Source organism: Leptonotus elevatus, chromosome 18, assembly GCF_054856555.1.
Source record: "Leptonotus elevatus isolate MCC_2025b chromosome 18, RoL_Lele_1.0, whole genome shotgun sequence".
Classification (NCBI taxonomy): Eukaryota; Metazoa; Chordata; class Actinopteri; order Syngnathiformes; family Syngnathidae; genus Leptonotus; species Leptonotus elevatus.
The window spans coordinates 11,503,785-11,527,776 of NC_141256.1; the positions used below are offsets into that span (position 1 = coordinate 11,503,785).

Genomic DNA, 23,992 nt, shown 5'->3' on the forward strand with positions numbered 1-23,992 from the left:
TGATTGGTTATGTGAAATGTCATTTAAAAAAAAAAAAAAAGAAAGAAAAAAAATCTGATGAGCAGCAAGAGAAGGTCAATGAAGGTCTTTTAATGGGGGATGCATTTTTTTTTCTCTCCCCAACCTAGAAAGTTCCTGGAAAGGCCATTTAGTTGTAAGAGGATTTTTGATTCAAAGAAAAGTGTGCGCAATGAAAGAGACAGAGGAGCTTTAACAGTTGGTTTAACTGAGCTCTCCGAGGGATAGATCATGCCCTTGGCTACGCAGATGATTAGGCCACTACCAGTTATCACAGGTCTTTAATTCGGCGCCTAAAGCTATGTGATTAATCGTTAGGTGAGTTGAGACATGGCTTTGTGGGTGTGGGGTGGGGGTGGGGGTACTGGGTTGGGGAGATGGGGTAAGGTGGTTCCTTTTTAGCAACTCGCCCCTTCCCCCCCCCCCCCCCCCCCCTTCAACTCCACAGGTATAACAAAAGACATCCCAGCGTGTGAGAACCTCTAATTCACAACGATGATTAATGAATTTTATTACACTTAGCAGTTCACCAGATTAAGTTAAGACACTCACAGGTCACATTATTAAGCACACGCGCACGGGTGCGACTGTGCGCCATCGCGCTGCACAATTTAGCGTTTATTTCCAATTTTGTTTATCGAGGGAATTCTTTTTCTCTTCCGATTATCAGATAACTTTTAATATGTGGAAAGCCCCCCCCCCCCCCCCCCCCCCCCGCAAGACGCTGGAGTGACATTTAGGCAGGGTACGGGGGATTGAATCCCAACGAGTGGGCTACCAACTTTGCGTTCTGGCAAATCCCCTTCGAGACGGTTAAAGCTTAATTAGCGAGTGGCCAGCGTGAGCGGCAGAGGTCTCGTCGTCACTGAGGCGTTTCTTCGGTAAACAGCTTCAGTACACTTAAGTGTTCCCTCAGATTACACAGCTAAGTGTTTGGGGCGGGGGTTATGGTGTTTAATCAGCCTCGCAAATATATGCGTATAAGTAAGCACCAGCTCTGTTAGGTACAGTCGGAGTCCAATTGTGTCCCTTAAGGTAAAAACTACATTAACAGGATAGGACTAATTATGCAAAGGTGACCGTGCGTTTCCATGTCCAGCGAGGAAAAAGTTTGTTCTCCCATTGTCAAAGTCTCAAGGTCATTAATACAGTATTTTTGGCGTGGTACGAGCCGCCATTAAACACCCTAAACTACAATTCTGCACTTTAAAAAAAACATTTTTTTTTATTCTTCCTGAGGTTTCCTTGTGCGGAGGCCCCCCCCCCTTGTGTAAAGCAAGATTATGCAAAAAATATGCGAAAACAACTACCTGGTCCAAGAACCCATTAAAATTGGCCTTGGCAGAGGTGCGCATCCCCACAGGGTGCCCCTCAGATTCAGGCCCAAATAGTAGTAATGATGCATACATTCAGCCAATTCTTTGTTAGGACCTGCAGTCATCTCGTCTCAATGGAGAGGGGGGGGGGGGGATCAATATTCTTATGCACTGTAATCGGTACTACTGACTAATTCCCCACTTTGAAATGTTGCCAAAATATGATATTAATGGGACAATAGGGAAAAAGTAGTAGGACTGGGCATGAAATTAAATGTAATGTAATTAATAGAAATAGTATTAACAGTCATTTGACGGTGTAGTGGTTCACTTGCCTCACTGCCAGGCAGGCTGGGTGCTTTCAGTTCAAGGTTGTTATAGTCAACAAAAAGTAACAAAATAGGTCAAATAATTTTTTATTTATTTATGAAAATGCTTTTTAAAAAGCAAAACTAACAAAAACTCGTCTTACATTTGTAAAATCAATTACAACTATGCACACTTAAAGTGAAAATGTCCTTCGTTTTAATTTTTGTAAATTAATATCACACATGAACTTTCGAGGTAAATTTTAATGATTATTTTTTTCAAGTATTTTTGTACGTTCATACAGAAGAAGAAAGGTCAAAGAGTCGTTTGAGAATTGTTGTTTACTTTCTTGCACAATACTTTTTTTTCCCTATCCTGTGCTCGAGAAATACTTATGTAAAACTAAAACTAATACTAAAATTAATACAAATTTAAGTAAAATCAAGAATTTTTGAAGGAATAACAACTAACAAAAACCTAATGAATTAATCTAAAAAACAAAAAGTCAAAATGAAATAAAAACTACCGATAACTATAATAAAAACTCCTAAACTATTATGTGATTATTGTAACCCAAAAAAACCTAACCGCTGCAACATTTTGGCAAATTTGATCAATCGAAAAATACAATTGCATTTAGTACCAAAATATTACTCACTACCACAATGAAAGTGGGAATTTGTGCCAAAAAAATAATGTTCCGTAATAAGTAACCAGACACGCTGAGTTTTGTTACCAAAAATGGTTCCTTGCCCTGTAAAGTGGCCACATTAGATTACTTGAGAAAAGCTTTTTGTTGTTTCCTCCCCCTGCGTCTCCACACTGTTGATCCTTGAGAATCCACTGAGTGGCGTGTTTCAAGGAAATCAAACAAGAACCCATAGTCAAGAAAGACACATGCACGTCCCCGAGCCCCTCCGCATACAATCAATTATGGCACCAGACACTCATGTGTAATTAGCTCATTAAGACCCTTGATTTATTTTTTTTTCTTCTTCGTCATGTGGCTCAGCAGAGGAAATGGATATTACTTTCTTATTTTTGTAATTATCCCCCAAATACTCTCATTAGCCTCGGGATCATCAAGCACAAAAAGGTAAATTTAACTCCCAATTACCCCACGGGGGCGATTTAACCCTTTTCTCGTTGGTGGAGGAGGCGCACATGCTTTTCTGTGTATTTTAATAAGCAAAGCCGTGAAATGACATTAGAAGAAAAAGCCTTAACTGTGTTGAACTAATTAAATTTTTAGCACATGTGAGGCTTGGGGTGTCTCTTTTTTTTCCCCTCTGTCCTCTCTCATCTGTCTCGCTGCCACTCTTTTTCTGCTCAATTATACCCCTCCTGCACATCCACATGATGGGTACACACACACACACACGCACACACACGCCTTTCCTCTCCTTTTTCTCGCTCAGTCCTTTCCTCCGCTAATCTCCCTGTGAATAGCTGGCTAGTCTGAACACCCCCCCCCCCCCCCCCAACATGTGACTGCACTCTTAAGAGAAATCCTTGATGTGGCGTCGGCGAAAAACAGAGATATGTGGATCCCCCCCCCCCCCCCCCCCCCTCCTCAGACTCTGCGAGGTTAGCGAGGGAGTCAATGAGAAGGGGATCCGGTTTGACATCATCAGCATATTTTAGGATTTGAAGACCCCACTCAGAACCCGCTGAGCCCCTCACTGACTCCACTTATCACACATAAACGCCACAGTGGGGAAGGAAAGAAAAAAAATGCTTTGGGGGGCTCCAAGTACATCTGTAGGAGGATTTCCTGTTGAAATTAATGAACCTCGTTTCATCATAGCAAGTTTAGCACACGAGTTTAGCTGGTTGTAGTACTTATGTGTGTGTGTGTGTGTGGGGGGGGGTACTGTCATATATAGGGTCTAACTCAAAACAGTGTCTGATGACTTTTTTTTCCCCATAGTAGTGTTTTTCCCCTCAATTTCTGCGATTAAACCATTTAGCCGTATAGTCTTGACTAAAACCGAATCATACAAAACAATATTTTCTGTCGGAAATAATCCAACCATAAAATTACCAAAATACATTTAATAGAGAAAAGCTATAGTTTTACATACAGAAACTTTTCTTCAATAGATAAATGACTAATAAAGTGGATAAATGAACATTTGACATCACTTTTACCTTTATTTAAGACTCTTGATGGTATATTTTATTGCGTTTCCCGTCTTCTTGATCAAAAGATCGGCACTCGGAACCTTTTTGTCTGTTTGGCAACACTCCAAAAAATCGGCAAAATCGGGGTTAAAAATCCTGTCAAAAGTTAGTCCTTCAGAATAAAAATATGCAGTACCAACGCGGTTATTTTAACTCATTCACTGCCATTGACGGCTATAGACGTCAAAAATTCATTTGAACTATTGCTATTAGTTTAACATTTTTTCTCCCCCACTTTTGTTAACAAGAGTATGAAAGCCTAGAAAAAAAATATTGCACATTTAGAAGAGATGTAAAATTTAGGATTAATCGTAAGTTACCTATTAAAGTAAAGCCTAATTTTTAACAATCTTTTCTTTTTTTTTTGAAAAAAAGATTGTTAAAAAAAATGTCTAGGTTTTCATACCCTGGTTAAAAAAAGTGGATTTTTTTTTTTTTAACTAAATGAATTTTTGACGTTTATAGGCGTCAACGGCAGTGAATGAGTTAAATTACTTTGTGTCTCCTAAATACGCCACGATGCATGCTATTGTTATGAAGGTCTGACTTTTATATTATTGATATTATCTGGATATTGCTTAGCCGACCAGGAGGGTTATTGTCACGTGTTGGACTGAACCCGATCGAATGAGAAAAAAAAACAGGGACTAAAATTTGATTAAAAAAAATAAAAAATCAATCGGATTGCACAAAAACAAATACATACGAAAACCGAGGGTCAACCGCATTTGACTTTCAAAGACTCTTTTATGTTTGTCTTAACAGCGCATTCCACCTCTCGTCGTGACCGATCTGTTTGAGGATATCAAAGACGGCGTGAAGCTGCTCGCCCTGCTGGAGGTCCTCTCTGGCCAAAAACTGGTGAGATTCGTACATTTGACATGGAAATCCTTCATTTACTCGGCGCGAGTGCGCGCTAACACAATGGGTTAATCGTTGGGGAGCTAATGAAGCGCATGAGAACATGGAGCATTCTTCGCTTCCACATGGAAATGCGCATTGATTGGCTCTTATTAGGATGTTTGAATGAATTGAAAACAGCAGATTCACAAGGACAGATAAGATTTTGGCAAACACGCACGCACACACACACACACAGCTTTTGGTACTTAAGTCAATATTGCCTCAGGTCCAAGTGATCTGTGTTCTATTGATCACCCCGTGTATGCGTGCACTTTGGATTGGACTGTACCTGAATGGCTCCATTAAGCTCTCACTGGTGTATTTTATGTTTCCCTTTCGGATATTTTACTACAACTCTAAAAATCACTGTTTCATCCATTCTTTTTTCGCGTTTCACTCCCCCTGTTGCGTCTTTTAACTCTTTGTCTTCCCTGCAGCCATGTGAGCAGGGCAGGAAGCTAAAGAGGATCCACTGGGTTGCAAACATCGGCACCGCTCTCAACTTCCTCCAGGGCAGGAAGGTAGGAGATGAGCTCTTCTTTTTATCTTAGTTGTTCCTCTTCTTGGCTTTTTTTTTTTTTTTTTTTTTTGCTTCTGCCCGGCGGGTGCAAACATGGAAAATAATCTTGACCTTTAACTTCTTTCCCCCCCCCCCCCCCCCCCCACTTTCTTTGTATCTCCTGCTGAAATCATCAATCGATGCAGTCAGACTTTTGGCTCTGCTGCGGTGAATCCCTGATCATTGTGGGGGCTAAATTCTGGACCCGCCTGCTTTTTTTGGGGAGGGAAATCCGCGATTCAAAGAATATGAAAAAAGCAGTTTCAGAATTTCTGCTTTTAGTCCTCAACCGTTCCCTTCTTCCCTCAAACACGCCAATCCGCTTGCCGGCGTCATGTGCACAATTACATAAACTAATTACTAACCGCTTCAGTAAAGCGCCTTCAGTGAGATCAGTCACACACATTCAAGGCACCCCCCCCCCCCCACAACTCCTCCCGTCTCATCCTCGGATACCCAAATAAAGCCATGAGCGGGCGTCTGCGAGGACATTGATTTCCCCTCTTCCTCGAGTGTGACAGGGTTAAACCATAAATCCTACACCGGTAATCTGCAAGCCGGAGATGAGACGTCAGCAGTACGTGTGTCTGTTTGTGTGCAAATGAAATGTAAACACACACCGCGTGTAAATCCGATGTATGTCTAGACTGTGAGTTTACGTTCAGAACGAGCTGGGGAAGTGCTTCATACATCTTGTGTGTGCGCATGTGTATAATATAAGATATGATATGATGTCATTTTTTTTTAAACTGCTTTTTGCTCAATTCTTAGCATGTTGGTGCGTGCTTATCACAATAACCTGCTGCGTTTTCCATTATGAAGTCATGCTTTTCTTATCAGGATCGCCACACTTGACCCCCTTCTAGTACCCGAGATTGCCCTCACATGACCCCCGACTTTATTCCCTCCCCGTGTTCACCCACTCGAACCGTCGCCTATTACGGTCACCTGTTGTGCCGGTGCGGCTCCATAATAGGCTCTGGGCGAGGATATAGGAAATGTATCAGGACGGATCGAGGGGGGGGCTCTAATGATAACACGGGTTCTGTCATCGCATGCTCAACAAGGCGTCCATCTTTCATCAAGCACATCTTGAGTGGCCCTCATGTCTGATTTTCTTTTCCTTTTCTGCCTTCTAGTCGGCTTACAGGGGATCACCGGTCAGTACCGTCTCACTTTTTGTGCTCTAGCTAGGTTGCAGGTTAAGCTAACAATACTAAATGAATCAATTCAATTGTTTGTGTTTTTATAAATGGATTTGTATGTTCATCCATTGTGCTTTTGCCAAAGGTAGTATCATTAATTTTGTGTGTTTTTCCAACACAGATCAAGCTGGTGAACATCAACTCAACAGATATCGCCGATGGTCGACCGTCGATCGTCTTGGGTTTAGTGTGGACTATCATCCTCTATTTCCAGGTAATGTTATTCTACACGCTCAATTAATTCAGGATTTGCACCGGCGATGTGCAGTCGACAGTAAGTTAAAGGCTTTTTATTATAGATGTAAGCGCCGTGCATATTTTTTCAAGACAGTAAAAATGCTAATGGAGCTGAACCAGACAGGAGACTAAAGCTGGGGAAATCAATTTTTGCACCGCGTCCATACCGGAAGCGAGTAGTTGCCGCCACGGGCGTTTTCACACATGCACACGTCAACAAGAGCTTAATAAGAATTACTGAACTCTCTTTGCACACAACAACACAAGCACAATATGTAGCCACTAGGATATTAAAAAATGAAATACTCACAAACATACAAAAAAAAAAAATATATATATATATATATATATTCAAAAAAAAAAAATATATATATATATATATATATATATATAAAAAAAGAAAGAAAAAAAAGAGCAATGATGATGACATTACCGAATGAACAATACTGAGCTCTTAAAAAAAAAAAAAAAAAAATGAAATACTGTTAGCATATAGATGTACTTATACGCGGCTATCTATTAATAGCTAATAGCCAAAATGGAATCTGCATGTTAAATTTCCCTCTCCTTGGCCCTGCAGATCGAGGAGTTGACCTGCAGCCTCCCTGAACTCCAAGCCCCGTCGGGCAGCTCCTCCTCACTGAACGGCTCCACCAGCAGCACCGAGAACGCCAGCCCGCCCGTCAAGAAGAAGCCCCTGCCTGCCGTACAGGGCGGCGCCAGGAAGGCCCTCCTCAGATGGGTCCAACGGACAGCCACAAAGTGTGTAGTCTGCTAAAAAAATAAACCACACCGTGTTTGTTTCGTCGCATCTTATATCGTAGAGCAGGGAATGGTTGACATGATAAAACCTGTATCAGTTTTTTTCGCCATTTTAAGAAACAATTACAAGTAAAATGTAAAGATGAAAGCAAATGTTAGTCGAATTCTAAATTCTACGACCTGACTTTAACAGTACCACTCAATTGTGTCTTCTTTGCTAGGCGTCTCGGAATCGAGGTGAAAGACTTCGGACCCAGCTGGCGGACAGGTTTAGCCTTCCTTGCCATCATCCACGCCCTTCGGCCCAATCTAGTAGACATGGAGCGTTCAAGAATGCGCTGCAACCGAGAAAATCTGCAAGAAGCTTTTCTGTTGGCTGAAACACAACTGGGCATAGCGCAACTTCTTGACCCTGAAGGTAAATCACAATTCCTTCAATAATTCCTCCATCCCCCCAAACCTTGGAATTCCCTTTTTTTTCCTTTAATTTATCACCGGGAAGTCTGGCTTTAAAATGAAATCTCAAGTTTTTATTCGACAAAAATCAAATGTTCTATGTTAACTAATTTTTCACTTTAAATTAATCAATAAAATCATTGAACCATCTTGCCCTGAATTATAAATTAATTGAATTATTTAGCTGTCACCTTCTCGTTTTCCCTCCCCATATGAACAAGCCAAAGGGAAAAAAAAAATCAATTGTTAAATAAACACAAGAATAAAATGATGGGTGTCAGCTTTACCATCACATTATAGCGTTCATGCTGCCCAACCATCTGTGCCCCCTCACGCCAGCTCTCCAGAATAAACGCTGACAAATCAAGTCTGACATCAAGAGTAATTGAGGGCCATTAGGCCTCGGCATTCGCGACAGCAGAGAAGAGTCCAAAGACGACTTGGCTCTGAAGCGCTGAAGGTTGATTTCATATCCGCTTGATGTCTGATTACGCTCCCCGGGTGTCATTTGTCAGACGTGGACGTGGACAAGCCGGACGAGAAATCCATCATGACGTACGTGGCCCAGTTCCTGAAGCGTCATCCTGACCGAGAGCGCGGAGCCTCTGAGGGACGAGCGGTAGGAGAAGAGGAGGAGGAGGTAAACAGCTGTCACGGTCGTCAAATTTTCTCTTCACGCGCCTTGTCTTTCCCGCCAAATGTCATCGTATCACATCAGCGGAGACGTTCAGCGTTTAAGCAATTGTGAGATTTGATTTTAGTGTTGGTCGAAATTTTGCATGGCTTAATTGTCAGTTGTCAACTTGAGAATTTAGTGGTAAATGTTATAAAAATGTTAGTCACTCATAACACAATGGAAATTTTAAAATGAGAATTCAAAAGAATACAAATAAGCCTCTTCCTGCCTTTCATTCAGTTTTTTGGTGGAAAATATATGTATATATTTTTTTGCCATTTTATCAAGTAACCCATATTCTGTTATCTACTAATGATGTTTTGTCCAAAATCCAACTAAAATCTCTTGAGCACCCGCTTCTTAACTAATTTGCTCCCAAAATTTTTATTTTAAATGTTTTAGGTGTCCCAAAGACATATTAATACGTTTTTATGTGTATTTATGCTAGACCATACAGAAGGCTTTGATGCAGTCTCTCAACTGCAGAGAACAGTTGAAGAAATGGTAGTTATTACAAAAACAGCCGACGGGTGGCAGTAGAGTATAAGAGATCAACCAGGGCCATGTTGAAAAAAGCTCATTTACCTACAGTTCTAAACAGATTTGTGAAACTTAGCTATATTCTAATGCTAATTGCTGCAAAACAGAAACAGGTAGAAATGTTCTTTTGGTAGGTTCCATGTTTTTATAGCAATAGAACACAATATTCTGTGGGCCTTGCAAAATCAGTCAAAATCCAGTAAAACAGCCGGGAGCGAAGGGGATTGCTTCAGTGAAAATGGCTGGGAGTGAATGAGTTAAATATAAACGCTTGCACCCATTTGCTGATAACTAAAAAGCATTTCTCCCATTTTGCTGCCTGTTGTTGGTGTCTCGATTTTGCACGTTTGTCTTGCTTGCCCGCGGTGACAGCTGTTCTTGTCTCGTTGCTTGTCGTGCAGGCGTCCGTCCCGCAGCATGGCCTCCTCGCTCCTCGCGATATCGAGGAAATGTTGGAGGTAGGAGGCAGCTGAAGTCATCGTCTATCTCTCCCGCTATCAAACACTATCTTACCTGATGTCATATCACAAAAAGCCTGCGGGTTTTCTGAGCTATGATTCCAGGATGACAAGATGTCATATGACCATTCGTGTTAATGTTACCATTTGGGACCATTAGCATGACAATGAACGCCTCCGGCATTGGCACTATATGTCTCTGATGGTGAGCTCGTGCTTTGGCGTTTTGTGTTACATTTTTTGGCATTGTTTTGATACGAGCAATAAAATAAATAAAGTTGTTGGATAAAATACAGATGTTCTTTCTCGAATTAGCTTAAGATTAAGCTGTCATTAAGAATCACGTTTGGGACTGGGCTTCCCACAGGCAGAAGTGATAAGGCTGAATAGACAGCGTATTATCGTCATGGCGACTTGAAATCCGGTGAAATGCTCGTCGGGGATCTGAGACAAAGTAGCCTGTTTAAGCAGAGCGTTTCTGGCAGCTGAGACTATTTTGACATTTTGTCCAACAGAGAAGCATGCAGGATTTGCAATGCACTTTCAACGGCACCACTCACACACCCTCTTCATCCTTTCCCGCCTCCATCCTCTCATCAACTTTGCTCTTTCCCCCCCTCTCCTCGGCTCCCCCCCTCCCTCTTGTCTTTGTCTGCTTTTCATTTTTCCCCCTTTCCCCCGATTTCCATATCCATATTCTCACTCATCTTTCCCACCCCCCTGTGTCAACCTCCTGTAGCGAGAGCAGCGAAAGAGCCTGAGGGAGTTTAAAATGTGTCTGGACCAGCTGGAGAGAGACGTACTACACGCCCAGGAGGCTGAGTGCAATCCTTCTCTGCAGTACCAGGTTAGAGTGTGTACACTGTGTGTGTCTTTGCAATGTGGAATGGGCACACTGGCCACACACACACTCCCATTATTAGCTTAATCTGTTACGGCATTACATTGAGGGGATCAGGCGGCAGTCCTGTCATATTTTCAGTCTGTCTGGCTTAGTCCGCCAAGCCTGCGGGATAGGTTCCGTTTTCACCACAGTGTGGGCTATCCCCATTCACTGTGCTTTAGAGCCTGCAAATCAGGGAGGGGGGGGGGGGGGGCTGCCACTGGCAATTAGCCACAGGTTTGTACAGTATAAAAGCCTGATAAGAGGAACTCACAGAAAAAAAACACTTAAGCTGTTTTTATAGTGGCATAGATAGATACTGTATTTATATTTTTGACCAAAAGAGGATTAGAGCCGCACTGGAAAAAAAAGGGATAAGGGAAAGACGTTACAGGAAAAATACATTAAATATTGTAAAAAAATAAATAAATCATAAAAGTGTGCAATATTATGAGAATTCCTTGGTACGGATTTTTTTTTTATCAATAGTTGTAGAGATGCAAAATTTACTTCTCACAAGTCACAACATTGCGACTTAAGTTGCATAAAGTAACAACGCAATTCAAGTAACGCCTTGATATTTTTGAACAAAACAATGCATTTTGTGCAGTTATTCAAGAGTCTGCGTGTGCAGCTGGAGATGCGGAGGAAGCACGTGGAGGATTGCTTAACGTCCACACAGAAGGACGGAATGCTGACCGTAGATCAGGCTCTGGTCAAACAAGCTTGGGAAAGGCTCTCCAACAGGGTGAGGAAACACATACCAAGAATCGTTGACATTATGTAAAGCCGCACGATTTATCCATCCATACATCCATTAAGCCATTCATTTTTCTACCATGCTTGTTTTAGCTCCTGGACTGGCATCTGTTGTTGGACACGTCCCTTCCCGCTCCTTTGGATCTGCTGGGGGCCTGGATGCACCGCACCGAAGGAGCCCTGCGACAAGATGTCGCCGCGCAACAAGCCGAGGACCGGGCAACCGTCAGCAAAGCGTTGGAACGACACAAGGTCGACTTACACCGACAAAAACGCTGCACAGACGTGACATAGTCGTGTGGTTTTGATCATGTTTGTTGACTTTACAGGATGTATTGAAGAGCCTTGAAGGTCACCAGAAGGTCTTCCAGAGGATCCATAAGGATAGAAGTATCGATGGCGTCTCCGTGCCACCTGAACAGCTGCAAGACATGGCAGAGAGGTTAGGAAGACGACAAATATCGTGTATTGAAGCAATCAATTTACCATCTCATTTTTTCCTAGGTTGAATTTCATTTCCACGTCATGCAGCGTCCAGCTGTCCAAGATGGAATTCCTGGAGCACAAACACCGCATGGAGGCCTTTCTCACAGAAGCGGAATCGAAGCTCAAATCCTGGATTGTCAAATACGGCCGACAAGAGAGCGTGGAACAGATGCTACGGGATTATGTCGTAAGCCCCGAATAGATAGTTTTATTCATCACATTTTTCGATAAATTGGGGATAAACTAACTGTTATTGTTTCTGTCTCCCACTAGTTTTTTGTGGAGAAGCAGTATTTCTTTGAAAATTACAAAACTTTGTACCAGTCATTGAAAAGTGCTGCGGAGGTTTACATCAGCGCTGATAGCTCAGGTGAGAAAGGCGTCGCTGCGCGTTTGTGTGATTTAATTGAGTGTTTTAATTATCAGGGTATGAAATTAAAATGTGGTAAGTCTTCAACCTTCACCCGCTCCCTGACAATATCTCACCAAATGTCATCATCGCGGCGACAAGCGCCGCAACTGTCTGCTTCCACGTCTGCAGGCGGAACCGCTAAATGAGCTTCCTCCACTCGGCTCAGCGGGGAATACCACCCCATTAGCTAGTTTGGGGACGCCGCTCCAGTTCCGCACGTCTCCGGGCGCAAAAACTGAGCGAGCGTGTTGGTTTCGTTATTACGTTTTAAGGGTTTGTGTCAGCTGTAGGCGATGCAAGAGCTGAAAAGTCAGCTGGAGAGAGAAAGGAGGACACGCGAGGCTCACAAATGAGGTGCACCCACACCTAAGATTGTCTCCATTCGAACCGCAAATACATAAGATCACTTTACACCGTACCCTCATTTTGTTTTTAAACAGGTTTTTAACCAATACTGTAGTGCGAAGCAAAACTGACTCATTCATTAAAATCCATTTAACAATTGCATTAGACTCATTTCCCAGCGAGGTCCGAATGAATTTTGTCACTTGGTAAACTTATCTCTTCCTCCCCCCCCCCCCCCCCCCCCCAGCCGACGAGGGAGAGACGGGGGTCTCCCGGCTAGTGCGCGACGTGGCGGCGCAGTGGAGGAGCCTGTCCATGGAAGTGCGCAGCGTGCGGAGCATGCTGGAGGAGGTGCTGTCCAACTGGGATCGCTACGGCTCCACGGTGGCCTCTTTCCAAGCCTGGCTGGAGGACGCGGAGGGAGCCCTGAGACAGACGGAAAACGCAAAGCAGGTACGCAAAGCAGGGCCACGTTAGTCCACTTTCGAGTGGAGTCTTCGGAGCAGTCACCACGTTAGTTTGGACCAAACTCGTTGACACACAGACGATATTTCGTTTATCCATTGCCTTGACAAATGTGGGTGTCACATCCCCATTGCGGATTAGTCAGCCAATTACTGTTATTGTTTCTTCATTTAAATCCACTGCTTTGTCCCATTTTTGATGAGCTGTCTTCTTTCCGCTTGGTTGGAGTCTTTGTTTCCCTTCATTTGCATGTCTGCTTCTTTTGCTAATCGCCTCTCCTTGTCGCTTTATCTCTTCCCCGCTTTCCATTCCAGGAGTTCTTCAGGAATCTCAACCACTGGGTGGATCAGCACGCCGCTATGAACGACGCGGGGAATTTTCTTATCGAGACGTGTGACGAGACTGTGTCGTTTGATCTCAAGCAGCAGTTACTTATTCTGAATGGACGCTGGAGAGAGCTTTTCCTTAAGGTTAAACAGGTAAGATACAAAAAAGGTTGAACCTGAAATTATTGGCGAAAAATTTGAAATGAATGTTTCGCCTCACTTCTTGACAATCACGCCATGTTTTTGCGGTTTAATGCATCTGCCTATCACTTGAAAGTCAGCCGCGACTCCAGCTCACCGGTGACCCCCGAGCGGAAGCGCCTAGAAAATGATGAACCCCTGTAGTTTCTAATCTCATCTATTGTCTCCTTTATTGCAGCACGCCCACGTTGATGAGTTGGAAAAGTGGCGAAAAGACCATCTCAAGGCAATGTCGACATTGACAGAACTTTTGGATACAGCAGAGGCCAGGCTCTGCGCTCCAGTACAAGTGTCTTTCCTCGGTGTCCGAGCCTTTTTGCAAGATGTGGAGGTGAGAAAAACAACTGCCATACATTATATGGACAAAAGTTTTTGTGTCTCCACTCATACGGTCATGAGTTAGCTCAAACTTGGCTGGCTATGGCTGACAGGTAGAATAAACCCAGGTTGCATTTACACTTATGGACATTTTAGAGTCTTCAAAAATTCATATTTTTGGAAGAAAGCTTCAACGCCACAGATAAATCCTACCTCATTATTCGTCTATTAGACGTCGGGACAGGCTCACGAATGTTGAACAGCACGACCCCTTAACCTGAACCCTTCGTTTCAGAATACCAAGCAAAAGGTTGTTGCCATGGAGACGCAGTACAAGCTGGCCGGCCGCAGCGCTCAACTCCTCGCCAAGGACGCGCCGCACGACGAGGCCGCCAGGGTCATCGCTGCCATGACGACTGCAAAGAGTCTGTTGAGTCGGGTGGGTGTGGCCTGTTCTCACAGAGCCCTGTAATTGTTGTATTAATTTGGCTGCTTTTTTACTTAATTTATCTCATCAAATAATTGCAATAACTCAATTTTAAAAAAATTAATGGGGGCAAAATATTAAAGAGGAAAAAATTGACATTTTATATATTTTTTTATGTATTTATTTATTACATTTTAACATTTTTGTCTTTTAAAAGACCACTCTGTCCATTAAAAAAAAAAAAAATTGTCCTTTGAGCTATCTTTTTTTTGTTCAAGGATAACATCACCTTTTCCTTTTGCTTTCTTCTTTGGCCTGAATAATTGTGTTTCCAGGTGAGAGAGCACTGTCCCGTCTTAGTGAGGGAATGCCACGCCCTTCTGCCTTTGCTAGAGGAGATGGAGAAACACATCTCTGTCTTTTATCAAGCCTTGGAGCGGGCCAGTCGCATCACGGCCAGAGACGCGGACACACTGAGCCCATCCCTGCACAGACACAAGTGGCAGGTGTGTGTAAAATGACACAGTTAAACTAAAACGTGTGGGACAAATCAATCTTATCGTCAACTATTTCCTAAACGTCCTCAGGACTTGTTGAACCAGCAGCAGTGCTGCAAACGCTGCCTGGCGGTGATAGAGAGGAATCACAACACGGTGCAGAGGGTGCTGTCCAACAGCAAGGTGCTTCGAAACTTGGACACCAGCCTTCTGCAGAAGTCAGCGGCTGAAGTGCAAAGCGCAGCGCAGGTTCGAATTCTCCATGAGTGCACACATCATCACACAGCCCAACGCAATGAATGAGATTGCAAGACGATCAAGCGACGAGACTCGGACCTCATGAATGAAAAAAAATCTAAACATTCTAACATGCTCATGACTGCTTCTCTGTCTGTTCTTCCTCTCAGGATCTGCTGAAGGAGGTTGGGGAGTGGAGAAGGCGGGAAGAGGCCAACAACTGTCTGAGGAGAAGGTTTGAGGAGTCCAGACAGGATCTGGAGGCAGTGCTGAAGAGAGCGCAGGACTGCTTGGGGGAATCGGGGGATGTTGAGGAGTTACTGAAGAAACACACGGTGAGATCACATCCAAAAATGATGCAAAAGGCAGCACGCCTACCTCACAGTTCTGACGTTCGAGGTTCGAATCTCAGCTGTCTGCAAGTTCTCCCCGTGCTTGTATGGGTTTATTCCGGCTTCCTCCAACTTTCATTCCAAAATCATGCATGTTAGGTTCATTGTGCTCTAAATTGGGTAAGGTATGAATGTGAAGGACAAATGCTATTGAATATAAATATTTGTATATAATCAGCATGTTTGCAACTCGATCCATTACAAAATACGCCTTCTAGTAATGACATCAGAGCAATCCAATTGGACGCTTCATAAATACTTTGAGACGATGCATTGACATCATCGCCACATCATTGCTTTTCTGGCTTATCCTATTAACTTGCTGCAGTGTAATAAGTCCTCTTTTTTTTTTTTTTATTCGTGTCATACAGGATTTTTTCAGCCAACTGGACCAGCGCGTGCTGAGCGTCTTCTTGAAGGCATGCGACGAGCTGACTGACATCCTACCAGAAGAGGAGCAAGAGGGACTGCAAGAAACAGTCCGCAGGCTGCACAAACACTGGAAGGTCAAGGGGTTAACGTGCTCTCTCACTCAAATTAATTACTAAAATTCAACTCTGGGGACACGTAGCAGGCACTTCATTAACTTAATCGAGAGGGCTTCCCACTTCGTCTTTTAAGTGCATGTCCACACTCCACATGAGAATATAGTGGAAATCTGCACATAAATTACGAGAAAATTGACTTTCTTGATGTTTTTTTGGGGGGAGGGGGGTTGCATGAATGCAGTAACCCAAACAAATATTCTAAGCACTGCATATTTACCATTTAATATCAATTCATAAAAAATAAAATGAAATATGCATTTAAAAAAAAATTCTAACAATATCAAAAATACTATTTACAACAACAGCAGGTATAGTATCAAAAATAAATAAGTTAGATTGATGCATAGGTTTAACATAATAAAATCCAATATGAGTATGCTATGTAAATACTACAACAAAAATATCAAAACTAATACTTACAGTACGCCTCTACAGTCCAGTAAGATTTAAGTAAACGTATACATAAAACAAAAATATAAAAATAAAATGGCAGTCAAGTTAATAATAAATAAAAATGAATGTTAACAATAATACGAATAAATAAAACAATATTAATAGTAACTTTTACAACAGTAGGTATCTGCCCAATACATTGAGACAATACCGGGGGTATTTTTTTAAAGTAATAATTTCATGAAAAATAAAGTAAGTTTATACATGTACAAATACATCAAATTACAACAGCAATAATATTAGTAGTATCTTAATTTGTATGTGTGGTTTTAGTTTTCATTGGTTTACACAAATGTAAATTATTAAACCAGATTGGACATCAGAAGTAAGCATTTATATCATTGTAAAGGCGGAAAGGACAGACACATTTAAACTACGCTGCTATTGTTAAATTGGTGCATTGGTTCATTAGAGGTTGTAAAAGACTGCTTTATGTATTAAAGTGGTTGTTAGAAAACAATCCTAGCTTACAATTGGTTTTATGCTATTTCACAGGACATCCAGGGCGAGGTACCCTCTCACCTGCTGCGTCTGAAGGTAGAGGTCGAGCAGAGTCGAATAGATGTCGTCCTCCAAGAGTGCAGAGCAGAGCTGGACAGAGAACTACACGTCTTGTCTGACTCCTCCACCAGCGAGCGTGTGATCAAAGAGCACAGCGTGAGCCTCAAGTAGTTAGAAAACCACCGGGAAAACAATTCCTGTGTGTTAAGCGACGCTTCTCTCGCTCTTACCGGCAGACGTTCTTCAGGGAACGCAAACCTCTGGCCGTGTGCGAGAAGCGGATTAGGAACATGGAGGATCTGTGTCATCAGTTGCCTGACAACGACGCGGTTTATCGGAGGCTGGATTCCACCAGGAGGGCCGTGGAGGACGTCGCGGAGCACATCAGGAACACCGGCGTTCAACTGGAGCAGCATCCTGATAAGTGGAAAGAATGGAATGATAGGTGCGCATTGATTTTTCTTTTGGATTCCTTTAGGTTCTCTGCATTAGACAGATAATTGTGTAAAAAAAAAAAAAGTCGACTGATTTAACTCATTTATAAAAGTTTTTAAAAAATGCTCTCTGTAACATTCCTCCATGTCAGCTGTTTTCAAAAAGTAAAACATCACCAGAAAAGTAGATACTTGAGTAAAGTACAGATTCCTTCCCACCAGCGGATACTCTTTACAGAATGGGCCAAACTTTTTTTTTATTTTCTTCACCCAGATTTTGTGAGCTTTCTGACTGGCTTTCATCTCAGAGGAGACACCTTGAGGAGACGGCAAGAACTTCCAGCCATCAGGAGGAAGTTGATGCTGCTGCGCAAGTGAGCAAGAATGCTAAAATGCTAAAATGCTAAAATGCTAAATTGTGGCCATGCATGCTGGTGGTTCTTAGTTGTTTAACCAGTTCTTTATTTTTTATTTATTTTTCAATTTATGTCAGGCATTGCGAGAAGCAGGAAACGCCCGAGAAGAGAGCCTCTTGTGGCTTAAGAGTCATCTCTCGAGCCTGGCTGATATGAGCTCTGAAGTGGAGACACAGAAACAGCGAAGCGCCCTGAACAAACTCTCAGCCGAATTTAAGGACCTTTTGTCCTCACATTGCCAGGTAGTCACAGGTTTGTCCCACACTCTTGACTCTACTTCTGTCTGACCTCCTTGCAAAACCTTCCCCAAAAGGGAGGCGGCGAGGGCTCGGGTGCATTCCAGTTCGAGGAGCTCAGAGAGGAAGTCCGCGGCGCTCTGGAGGAGGTCCTTAGAGCTGGGGAGGAAGCCGGAGAGCAGATCAGCAGGATCCTGGATGCTGAGGACTTGAGGGAAGCCCAGGAACTCTTTTTTATTCATCAGGTGTGGATGCAGAACCGTAACAAGCTTTTGTATGTGCCACAAGGCAGTTCAACGTTATTATAAAAAGTCATGTATGCATTACAGCAACACCTAAAACAACTGCAGGCTCTCAGGAGGGAGGCAGACCTTTTGGTGTCCCACTTGGAGCAGCTCCATACGGGAGAAGCGCCGAGTCGCTCTGTGCGCGAGCTGGAGGAACGTGTCCGAGAAGTGGAGCGCCAGTTCAGCGCCAAGGAGCACAGCCTGCAGGTACAGGCTTCTTTGTGGTTTGTTAATGGTGTAGACATTGACAAGGATTGTTTGAATTTGGGAGAATAGAATTTGTTCTTCATTTCAGAGTTTACATCCAAATATCACATAAGTGAAAATCTATTTTATGTGCAGCAAAACAGCAGCACTTTTTTTTTTTACTAAAAATTAGACGATAAGAGGAAATCTCGGCAGAGCATATTTTTCTTAATTTTGAGATGTGAAAGCTTGGGTGGATTTTCATTTTGGCTCGTCTCATATTTGATCTCCAGGCCACTCTGAGGTCCTGGCGGACCTTTGAAACTGAGTGGGAAACACTTCAAATATCTATTAGTGACATTACCATTGAGCTACACAAAGAGCTCATATTCAACAACCTGGACAGCCTGAGGAGTGAACTGGACCACACCAAGGTGTGTGTTTGTATGACTCATTATATATTGACTATATGCTCAGTATATCTCCTCTAATATTGGGTTCGTTTGGTTGAAGGAGCTGTTCATACAGCTTGAGGACTGCTGCGTTAGAGCAGACGTCCTCCTGGAGGATGCAGTGGATCTTCAGCTCGGGCCTAAGAATCAAATTGCAGTTTTACATCAGGCCCAGTCCACCAGGGAAGCAGTCAAGCAGCTTCAAGACCACCTCAACAAAAAGTTAGTATCCTATTTAGGGCTGTCAAAATAAGTACATTAATTTTGAGTTGATTTAAAGTTCCTTTGACGCCACTAATTTTGTTTTTAAATGTGCAGAATTTCATAAGTTACTTCATGTTAAAGATTAGATAGCTCTTAATATGAAAAGAAAAAACGCACTGAGCTGTCACCAGCGTCTTACAAATGCAATTATGCCATCAAGTGGCAGAAAAATGACCTCAACACGAATCAATATCACACACAGTACAGTACATCTTTTCAATTTTGACTTGATTTTATGAATTATTATGAAATGACAGTATCAATGACTAAAAGATGCAGCCATAGATCTATTAGAATCATATTTTTTTTTAACCACTTTTATGTTAACAAGAGTATGAAACTAAAGAAAACATATTTTTTTTGTACATTTTATTGTTCATTTAGAACAGATATCAAATTTCCGATTAATCATGACTATTGAAGTCATGCGATTTACTTACGATTAAAAATTGTCATCGCCTGACACCCCTAATCCTATTACACTAAACCTGTTTACATTTATACGCACGAGTACAACTGAAATTCTTATGAGTTGAGTTTCCTTAAGGATGTCGATTATGGTTGTTTATAATATCCGCTACAACCAGAAGAGGCTTCAATGTATTCATTTGAAGTATTCCGGGCCTGAGTGATCTATTTCCTTCCAGTGTTGTCCAGCTGGAGAGGACGTGCTCCTCGTGGGAGCGCTTTAACAACCAATCGGTGACGCTCTCCGCATGGATCAATGAAAACCAGAGAGCACTGGATGCCATCAAGCTCACCTCAGCTTCAGATCACTTGGACAAACACATCGGCACTGTAGAGGTGTGTAAACTGTGAAAAATTGAGGTTGGAACCCGAGGCTTCTTAAATGCGATCCACCCAATTCCACCCACATGAAACTTCATGTCTCATGCGTGCAAAATCTGTCCGCAAAAATATTGAATAATAGCTGACCAGTTCTTATAAATGTTGGTTGCACCAGCAGTCATCAGTCAGTAAAACCGCTGTGAAAAATCCTGACAGGCTATAAATTGATATTACCAAAGGAAACGTAGGAATTCATCTCCATGTAATAACCTTGTCAATTTTATGCAAATGAGTTCAGGAACTGTTTATGTTGCATGTAAACATCGTCCGTCCCTCCAGGCTGTGGCAGAAGGTTTAAAAGCGAGGAGACCATCGCTTCTCCACATGGAGGAGGACTTCGAAGCCCTGTCCAGGTTTGTGACCCCCGGAGAGACCGGATGTATTTGGGCACGTCTCGGCCAGATGAGGCGCTCCTGGCAAGAACTGATGGAGAAAACAGAGCAGCTTGCAGGGCAGCTCAACCACAGCGCCTCCTATAGGCAGAGGTGCAGCGATAACCTGGAGCAGGTATACTTTATTACGCAGAAATGACTGGCTGTTTTTTTTTTGTTTTTTTTGACTTAATCAGACTGTGTTTATTGCCTTTAGGTCAAAAAAACTATGAATGATCTCAAAGAGAAACTTGACACACCTGTTGCATTATGCTCGTCATCATCACAGGCATGCAAAAACCTGCAGAGTCACGTGGTGAGAAAAGTGCAAAAAAAATAATATAACATGTTGGGTTGGATTAAGGCCGTAGCTGAGCAAAATAAATGGTCATCTTTTGTCTCGCTTCCAGGATGTGTTCCAGTCGGTGGAGCAGCTGAAGCCCAGACTGATGGCTTTGTGTTTGGCTGTGAGGAGGCTGGGCGAGGATACCAAGCTGGAGCAAGAGGTTCCTCACCTCCATGAGCTGCAAGGAGAGTTACTGGAAAAGGCCAGCGAGAAACAATCACGATTCGAAAGCCTTCTAACACTGTGGCAAAGGTATTTTGTCAAAAATCTAAATGTTCAATAAACTTTCAATATGACATGAATATTTATAAACTGCTTTGACAGGATTATGTAGCCTTAAACATATTCATAGGTATGGACATCTTTCAAAGTGGTTATAAATGAAGCTGTCACAGCCCCCATGAAGATGATGATGTCTGATGTTTGTTGAATGAAATGACAGAAGGCTAAAAGTGGCTAATGCCCTGCTCACACCTGCCATCAGACGGGGAACGGTGGTTGTTTCACAGCTAACAAACAGAGGCTAATAACAAAATGCTATCATCCTGACAACGGAGGCGGAAACATGCTATCATATCGATGACTGAAGCGAAAACCTAATGCCATCATTCTGCCAATGAGATTGAAATCATACCAACAGAAGTTACCATGCTAATAGTGGCTAAACGAATGCTACCACCAGTTTACTAGCTTATTATTTTTGGTGGGGGGAAAAAAACCTTAAGTGTGGCACTACGGAAACAATTTTGACTAGACAGTTGAGGCCTCTAATTTACTGTCTGACTGTTTCTCTGCAACGTATCTAATTATGACTGTATGAGCTCTGCTATTTCCTTTTGTTTATTGCTTTTGGTTCAAAGCCCCCCCCCCTCCCCTCCCCTCCCTTTTTGTTCCCCAAATCAGCAATGTCTTATCTTTGACTGCATCTTGTCTGCGGCACAGGCAGCCATGCTTATTTCTATTTTAATAACACGCTTTTGTTATCATTGTTTTGTGTTCACAAGAGCCGTCTTGTGCATTCTTTGTTTTATTCATGTGGAAATAATAATGACCCTGTCAAATGGTATGAGATTCTCCCAGTTTTAAGCGACTCTTTTTACAAGTGGATTGTGTTGATAAAGTTGTATTATTTTAGTGGCCTTCATCCTTATCTGTGACATGCGTATTTCCCATTGGTCTCGACTGGAGTGTCAAATCAATGGAAAAACGTTTTTGTTTTTGTTTGTTGTCACGCCCACTACAAGACTATGCGCTCTTGGTTCTGATGTATACGTTTTTTACTCCACAGATTTGAAAAGGAAAATTCATCCATGAAAAGCTGGCTCGATGGTTGCGAGTCTGTGCGCGACGCAGCCGACGAGTTGCTCTCCGTAGACAAAGTGAAGCTCACGATGGAGCTGCAACACATCCAGGTATCATTTTTTAAATATCCACCACGGGTTTTTGTTATCATTTGCTGTCTCAATTGAGCTGCTGCTTTTTTGATTGTACAGGAAACGCAGACTGAAACGCCCTCTAATGACGCCCTACTCGAGGGTCTGTTAAATATCGTGACGTGTCTCTACCCATCTGCACCCGAAACTCGAGTCCAAGAGCTACATGGTGACCTCAACAAACTACAGGAGAGATACAACTCACTGAAGAACAACATCGTACACAGGTGGTCAATCTACTTTTCAACGATTCATCTGGTAGGCTCGTGGCTACCAATGCCGAGGTCTAACACGTAACACTTGATTATCGTTATTGTTATTTAGACGCGAGCAGCTGGAGTGTCAGTTGTCGCAGCTGGAGCTTTTCAATGACGCCCTTTTGACCCTCGGCCAAAAAAGTGAACACTTCCCAACTGTCTTGAGAAGCTCTCTTCAGGTTGACGTTACCGATCTCAGTGGTGCCTTCACAGAGCTCAAGGTGAGACGTTTGCTGTAATTATGGGACTGTTGCGAAGCAAAGTGCTTGCAGTGCACCAGCGAACTCTTTGAAGTGACGGTAACCAGACCAACATTAGTGTATTTAAGGCAGCTTTCAATATCGCTCTGATTTTGCAATATTGGAACGATACAAACAATGTTTGATATTTTGTCGTATGCTCTTCCAGGAGCATGACTCTCAATTAAAGACTTACTCTTCACAAAGAGAGGCTCTCCAACAAAGGGAGTCTGCCCTGCTCCCACGCTCCAGCCCAGAAGCTCAGCAGCAGCTCCAGGCCTGGAGAGACGGTTGCCTACAACCCTTCACTGAATGTGAACATCTTCTGCTTCTCCGTAAAAAGTGCCTGAACGAGTTCAAGTCCTACCTGGAGAAATGCGAAGCGGTGGCCCAGGCCGTTGGCCAGCTTCGCGAGGTCCTCGTGAGTAAAGAGAGCTTGGATCCATCCAAAGTAGAGGAGCTCCACCACCTGGTGGGGGAGGTTGCGAAAGACGTGGCCCTGCTTGAGGCTGAGGCCGTGGAGTTGGACGGGCAGCTGAGCAAGGCCCGCCTTCACCTGTGCGCCTCCAAAGACACAGGCGAAAGGACCTCCTGCAGGGCTCAGGCCGCGGCCGTCGTCACGTCCCTGGAGGAGGCGCAGAGCAATTTGGGGTGGAGGCAGAGTGAAGCGGAAGCCCTCGCAGCGATGTGGAGGTCCTTCCGGGGGAAGAAGGTGGAAGTGATGAAGACTTTGGAGATGTTGCAGTCGAAAGCAAAACTGGAAGTGGTCCGAGAGAGCTCCGTGCAAGCGTTTCAAAACAGGTACTCTGATAATAGCAATGCTTGGGCTCACTGTGCATGACATGTACAGTACAATCAGTACACCGTTGTCTCCCCCAGGCTGCGTTGCATGACCAAGCTGGCGGATGAACTTCAGTCCCTCCATCAGTCCCAGCAGTGGTTAGAGGAGACGGGAAGCCAGCTGGCCCAGAAGGACACGGAGCTGGCAGGGGAGGCCCTCGGGGACGTAAACGTGGTCATGGCGGCCTTGGACTATGTCAGGAGCCTTATCAACAAAAGGTCACTATGAAATCCAAGAGAGTCACGTTGTCATTGTGTGAACGCTGAAGACAGCTTTTTCCTTGTTGCCCTTTTTTAGTCAGGAACATAGTCGAGGGATACTCGATCTCCTGCGCCGTTACCATCGCTTGAAGTCGATCCTCGATGCTCTGCTGGAGAAAGCCCACGCGCTTGCTCACAACCTCCCCGATCACAACCACAATGCTCAGGAGGCCACGAAGTCCTTCTCACTGGTGAGAACTGCTTAGTCCTGAACCAGTACCAGTCACAGGCTTGACTGACAAATCTGT

At 43.3% G+C, this 23,992-nt stretch overlaps 1 protein-coding gene across 3 annotated transcripts in view; it reads left to right on the forward strand.

The window, feature by feature from the left end:
- Positions 1 to 23,992, forward strand: part of syne1a (spectrin repeat containing, nuclear envelope 1a) — a 111,819-nt gene that overhangs the window by 4,967 nt on the left and 82,860 nt on the right. For 2 of the 3 annotated variants that reach the window (XM_086061103.1, XM_086061104.1), the window contains exons 3-42: positions 4,593 to 4,688; positions 5,168 to 5,251; positions 6,429 to 6,449; positions 6,616 to 6,708; positions 7,312 to 7,493; positions 7,715 to 7,911; positions 8,465 to 8,589; positions 9,567 to 9,623; positions 10,363 to 10,470; positions 11,117 to 11,254; positions 11,359 to 11,517; positions 11,595 to 11,707; positions 11,770 to 11,938; positions 12,025 to 12,121; positions 12,756 to 12,961; positions 13,288 to 13,452; positions 13,679 to 13,831; positions 14,114 to 14,257; positions 14,581 to 14,751; positions 14,833 to 14,991; positions 15,150 to 15,314; positions 15,743 to 15,877; positions 16,868 to 17,029; positions 17,110 to 17,318; positions 17,582 to 17,681; positions 17,801 to 17,965; positions 18,037 to 18,204; positions 18,289 to 18,453; positions 18,726 to 18,866; positions 18,946 to 19,106; positions 19,796 to 19,952; positions 20,277 to 20,504; positions 20,586 to 20,684; positions 20,779 to 20,966; positions 22,003 to 22,126; positions 22,208 to 22,374; positions 22,472 to 22,625; positions 22,813 to 23,444; positions 23,523 to 23,702; positions 23,782 to 23,935. In XM_086061103.1, coding sequence (XP_085917229.1) covers positions 4,593 to 4,688; positions 5,168 to 5,251; positions 6,429 to 6,449; positions 6,616 to 6,708; positions 7,312 to 7,493; positions 7,715 to 7,911; positions 8,465 to 8,589; positions 9,567 to 9,623; positions 10,363 to 10,470; positions 11,117 to 11,254; positions 11,359 to 11,517; positions 11,595 to 11,707; positions 11,770 to 11,938; positions 12,025 to 12,121; positions 12,756 to 12,961; positions 13,288 to 13,452; positions 13,679 to 13,831; positions 14,114 to 14,257; positions 14,581 to 14,751; positions 14,833 to 14,991; positions 15,150 to 15,314; positions 15,743 to 15,877; positions 16,868 to 17,029; positions 17,110 to 17,318; positions 17,582 to 17,681; positions 17,801 to 17,965; positions 18,037 to 18,204; positions 18,289 to 18,453; positions 18,726 to 18,866; positions 18,946 to 19,106; positions 19,796 to 19,952; positions 20,277 to 20,504; positions 20,586 to 20,684; positions 20,779 to 20,966; positions 22,003 to 22,126; positions 22,208 to 22,374; positions 22,472 to 22,625; positions 22,813 to 23,444; positions 23,523 to 23,702; positions 23,782 to 23,935 — 6,291 coding nt within the window. The remainder of the gene's footprint in view (positions 1 to 4,592; positions 4,689 to 5,167; positions 5,252 to 6,428; positions 6,450 to 6,615; positions 6,709 to 7,311; positions 7,494 to 7,714; positions 7,912 to 8,464; positions 8,590 to 9,566; positions 9,624 to 10,362; positions 10,471 to 11,116; positions 11,255 to 11,358; positions 11,518 to 11,594; positions 11,708 to 11,769; positions 11,939 to 12,024; positions 12,122 to 12,755; positions 12,962 to 13,287; positions 13,453 to 13,678; positions 13,832 to 14,113; positions 14,258 to 14,580; positions 14,752 to 14,832; positions 14,992 to 15,149; positions 15,315 to 15,742; positions 15,878 to 16,867; positions 17,030 to 17,109; positions 17,319 to 17,581; positions 17,682 to 17,800; positions 17,966 to 18,036; positions 18,205 to 18,288; positions 18,454 to 18,725; positions 18,867 to 18,945; positions 19,107 to 19,795; positions 19,953 to 20,276; positions 20,505 to 20,585; positions 20,685 to 20,778; positions 20,967 to 22,002; positions 22,127 to 22,207; positions 22,375 to 22,471; positions 22,626 to 22,812; positions 23,445 to 23,522; positions 23,703 to 23,781; positions 23,936 to 23,992) is intronic. The other variant, XM_086061105.1, reaches the window with a different exon arrangement.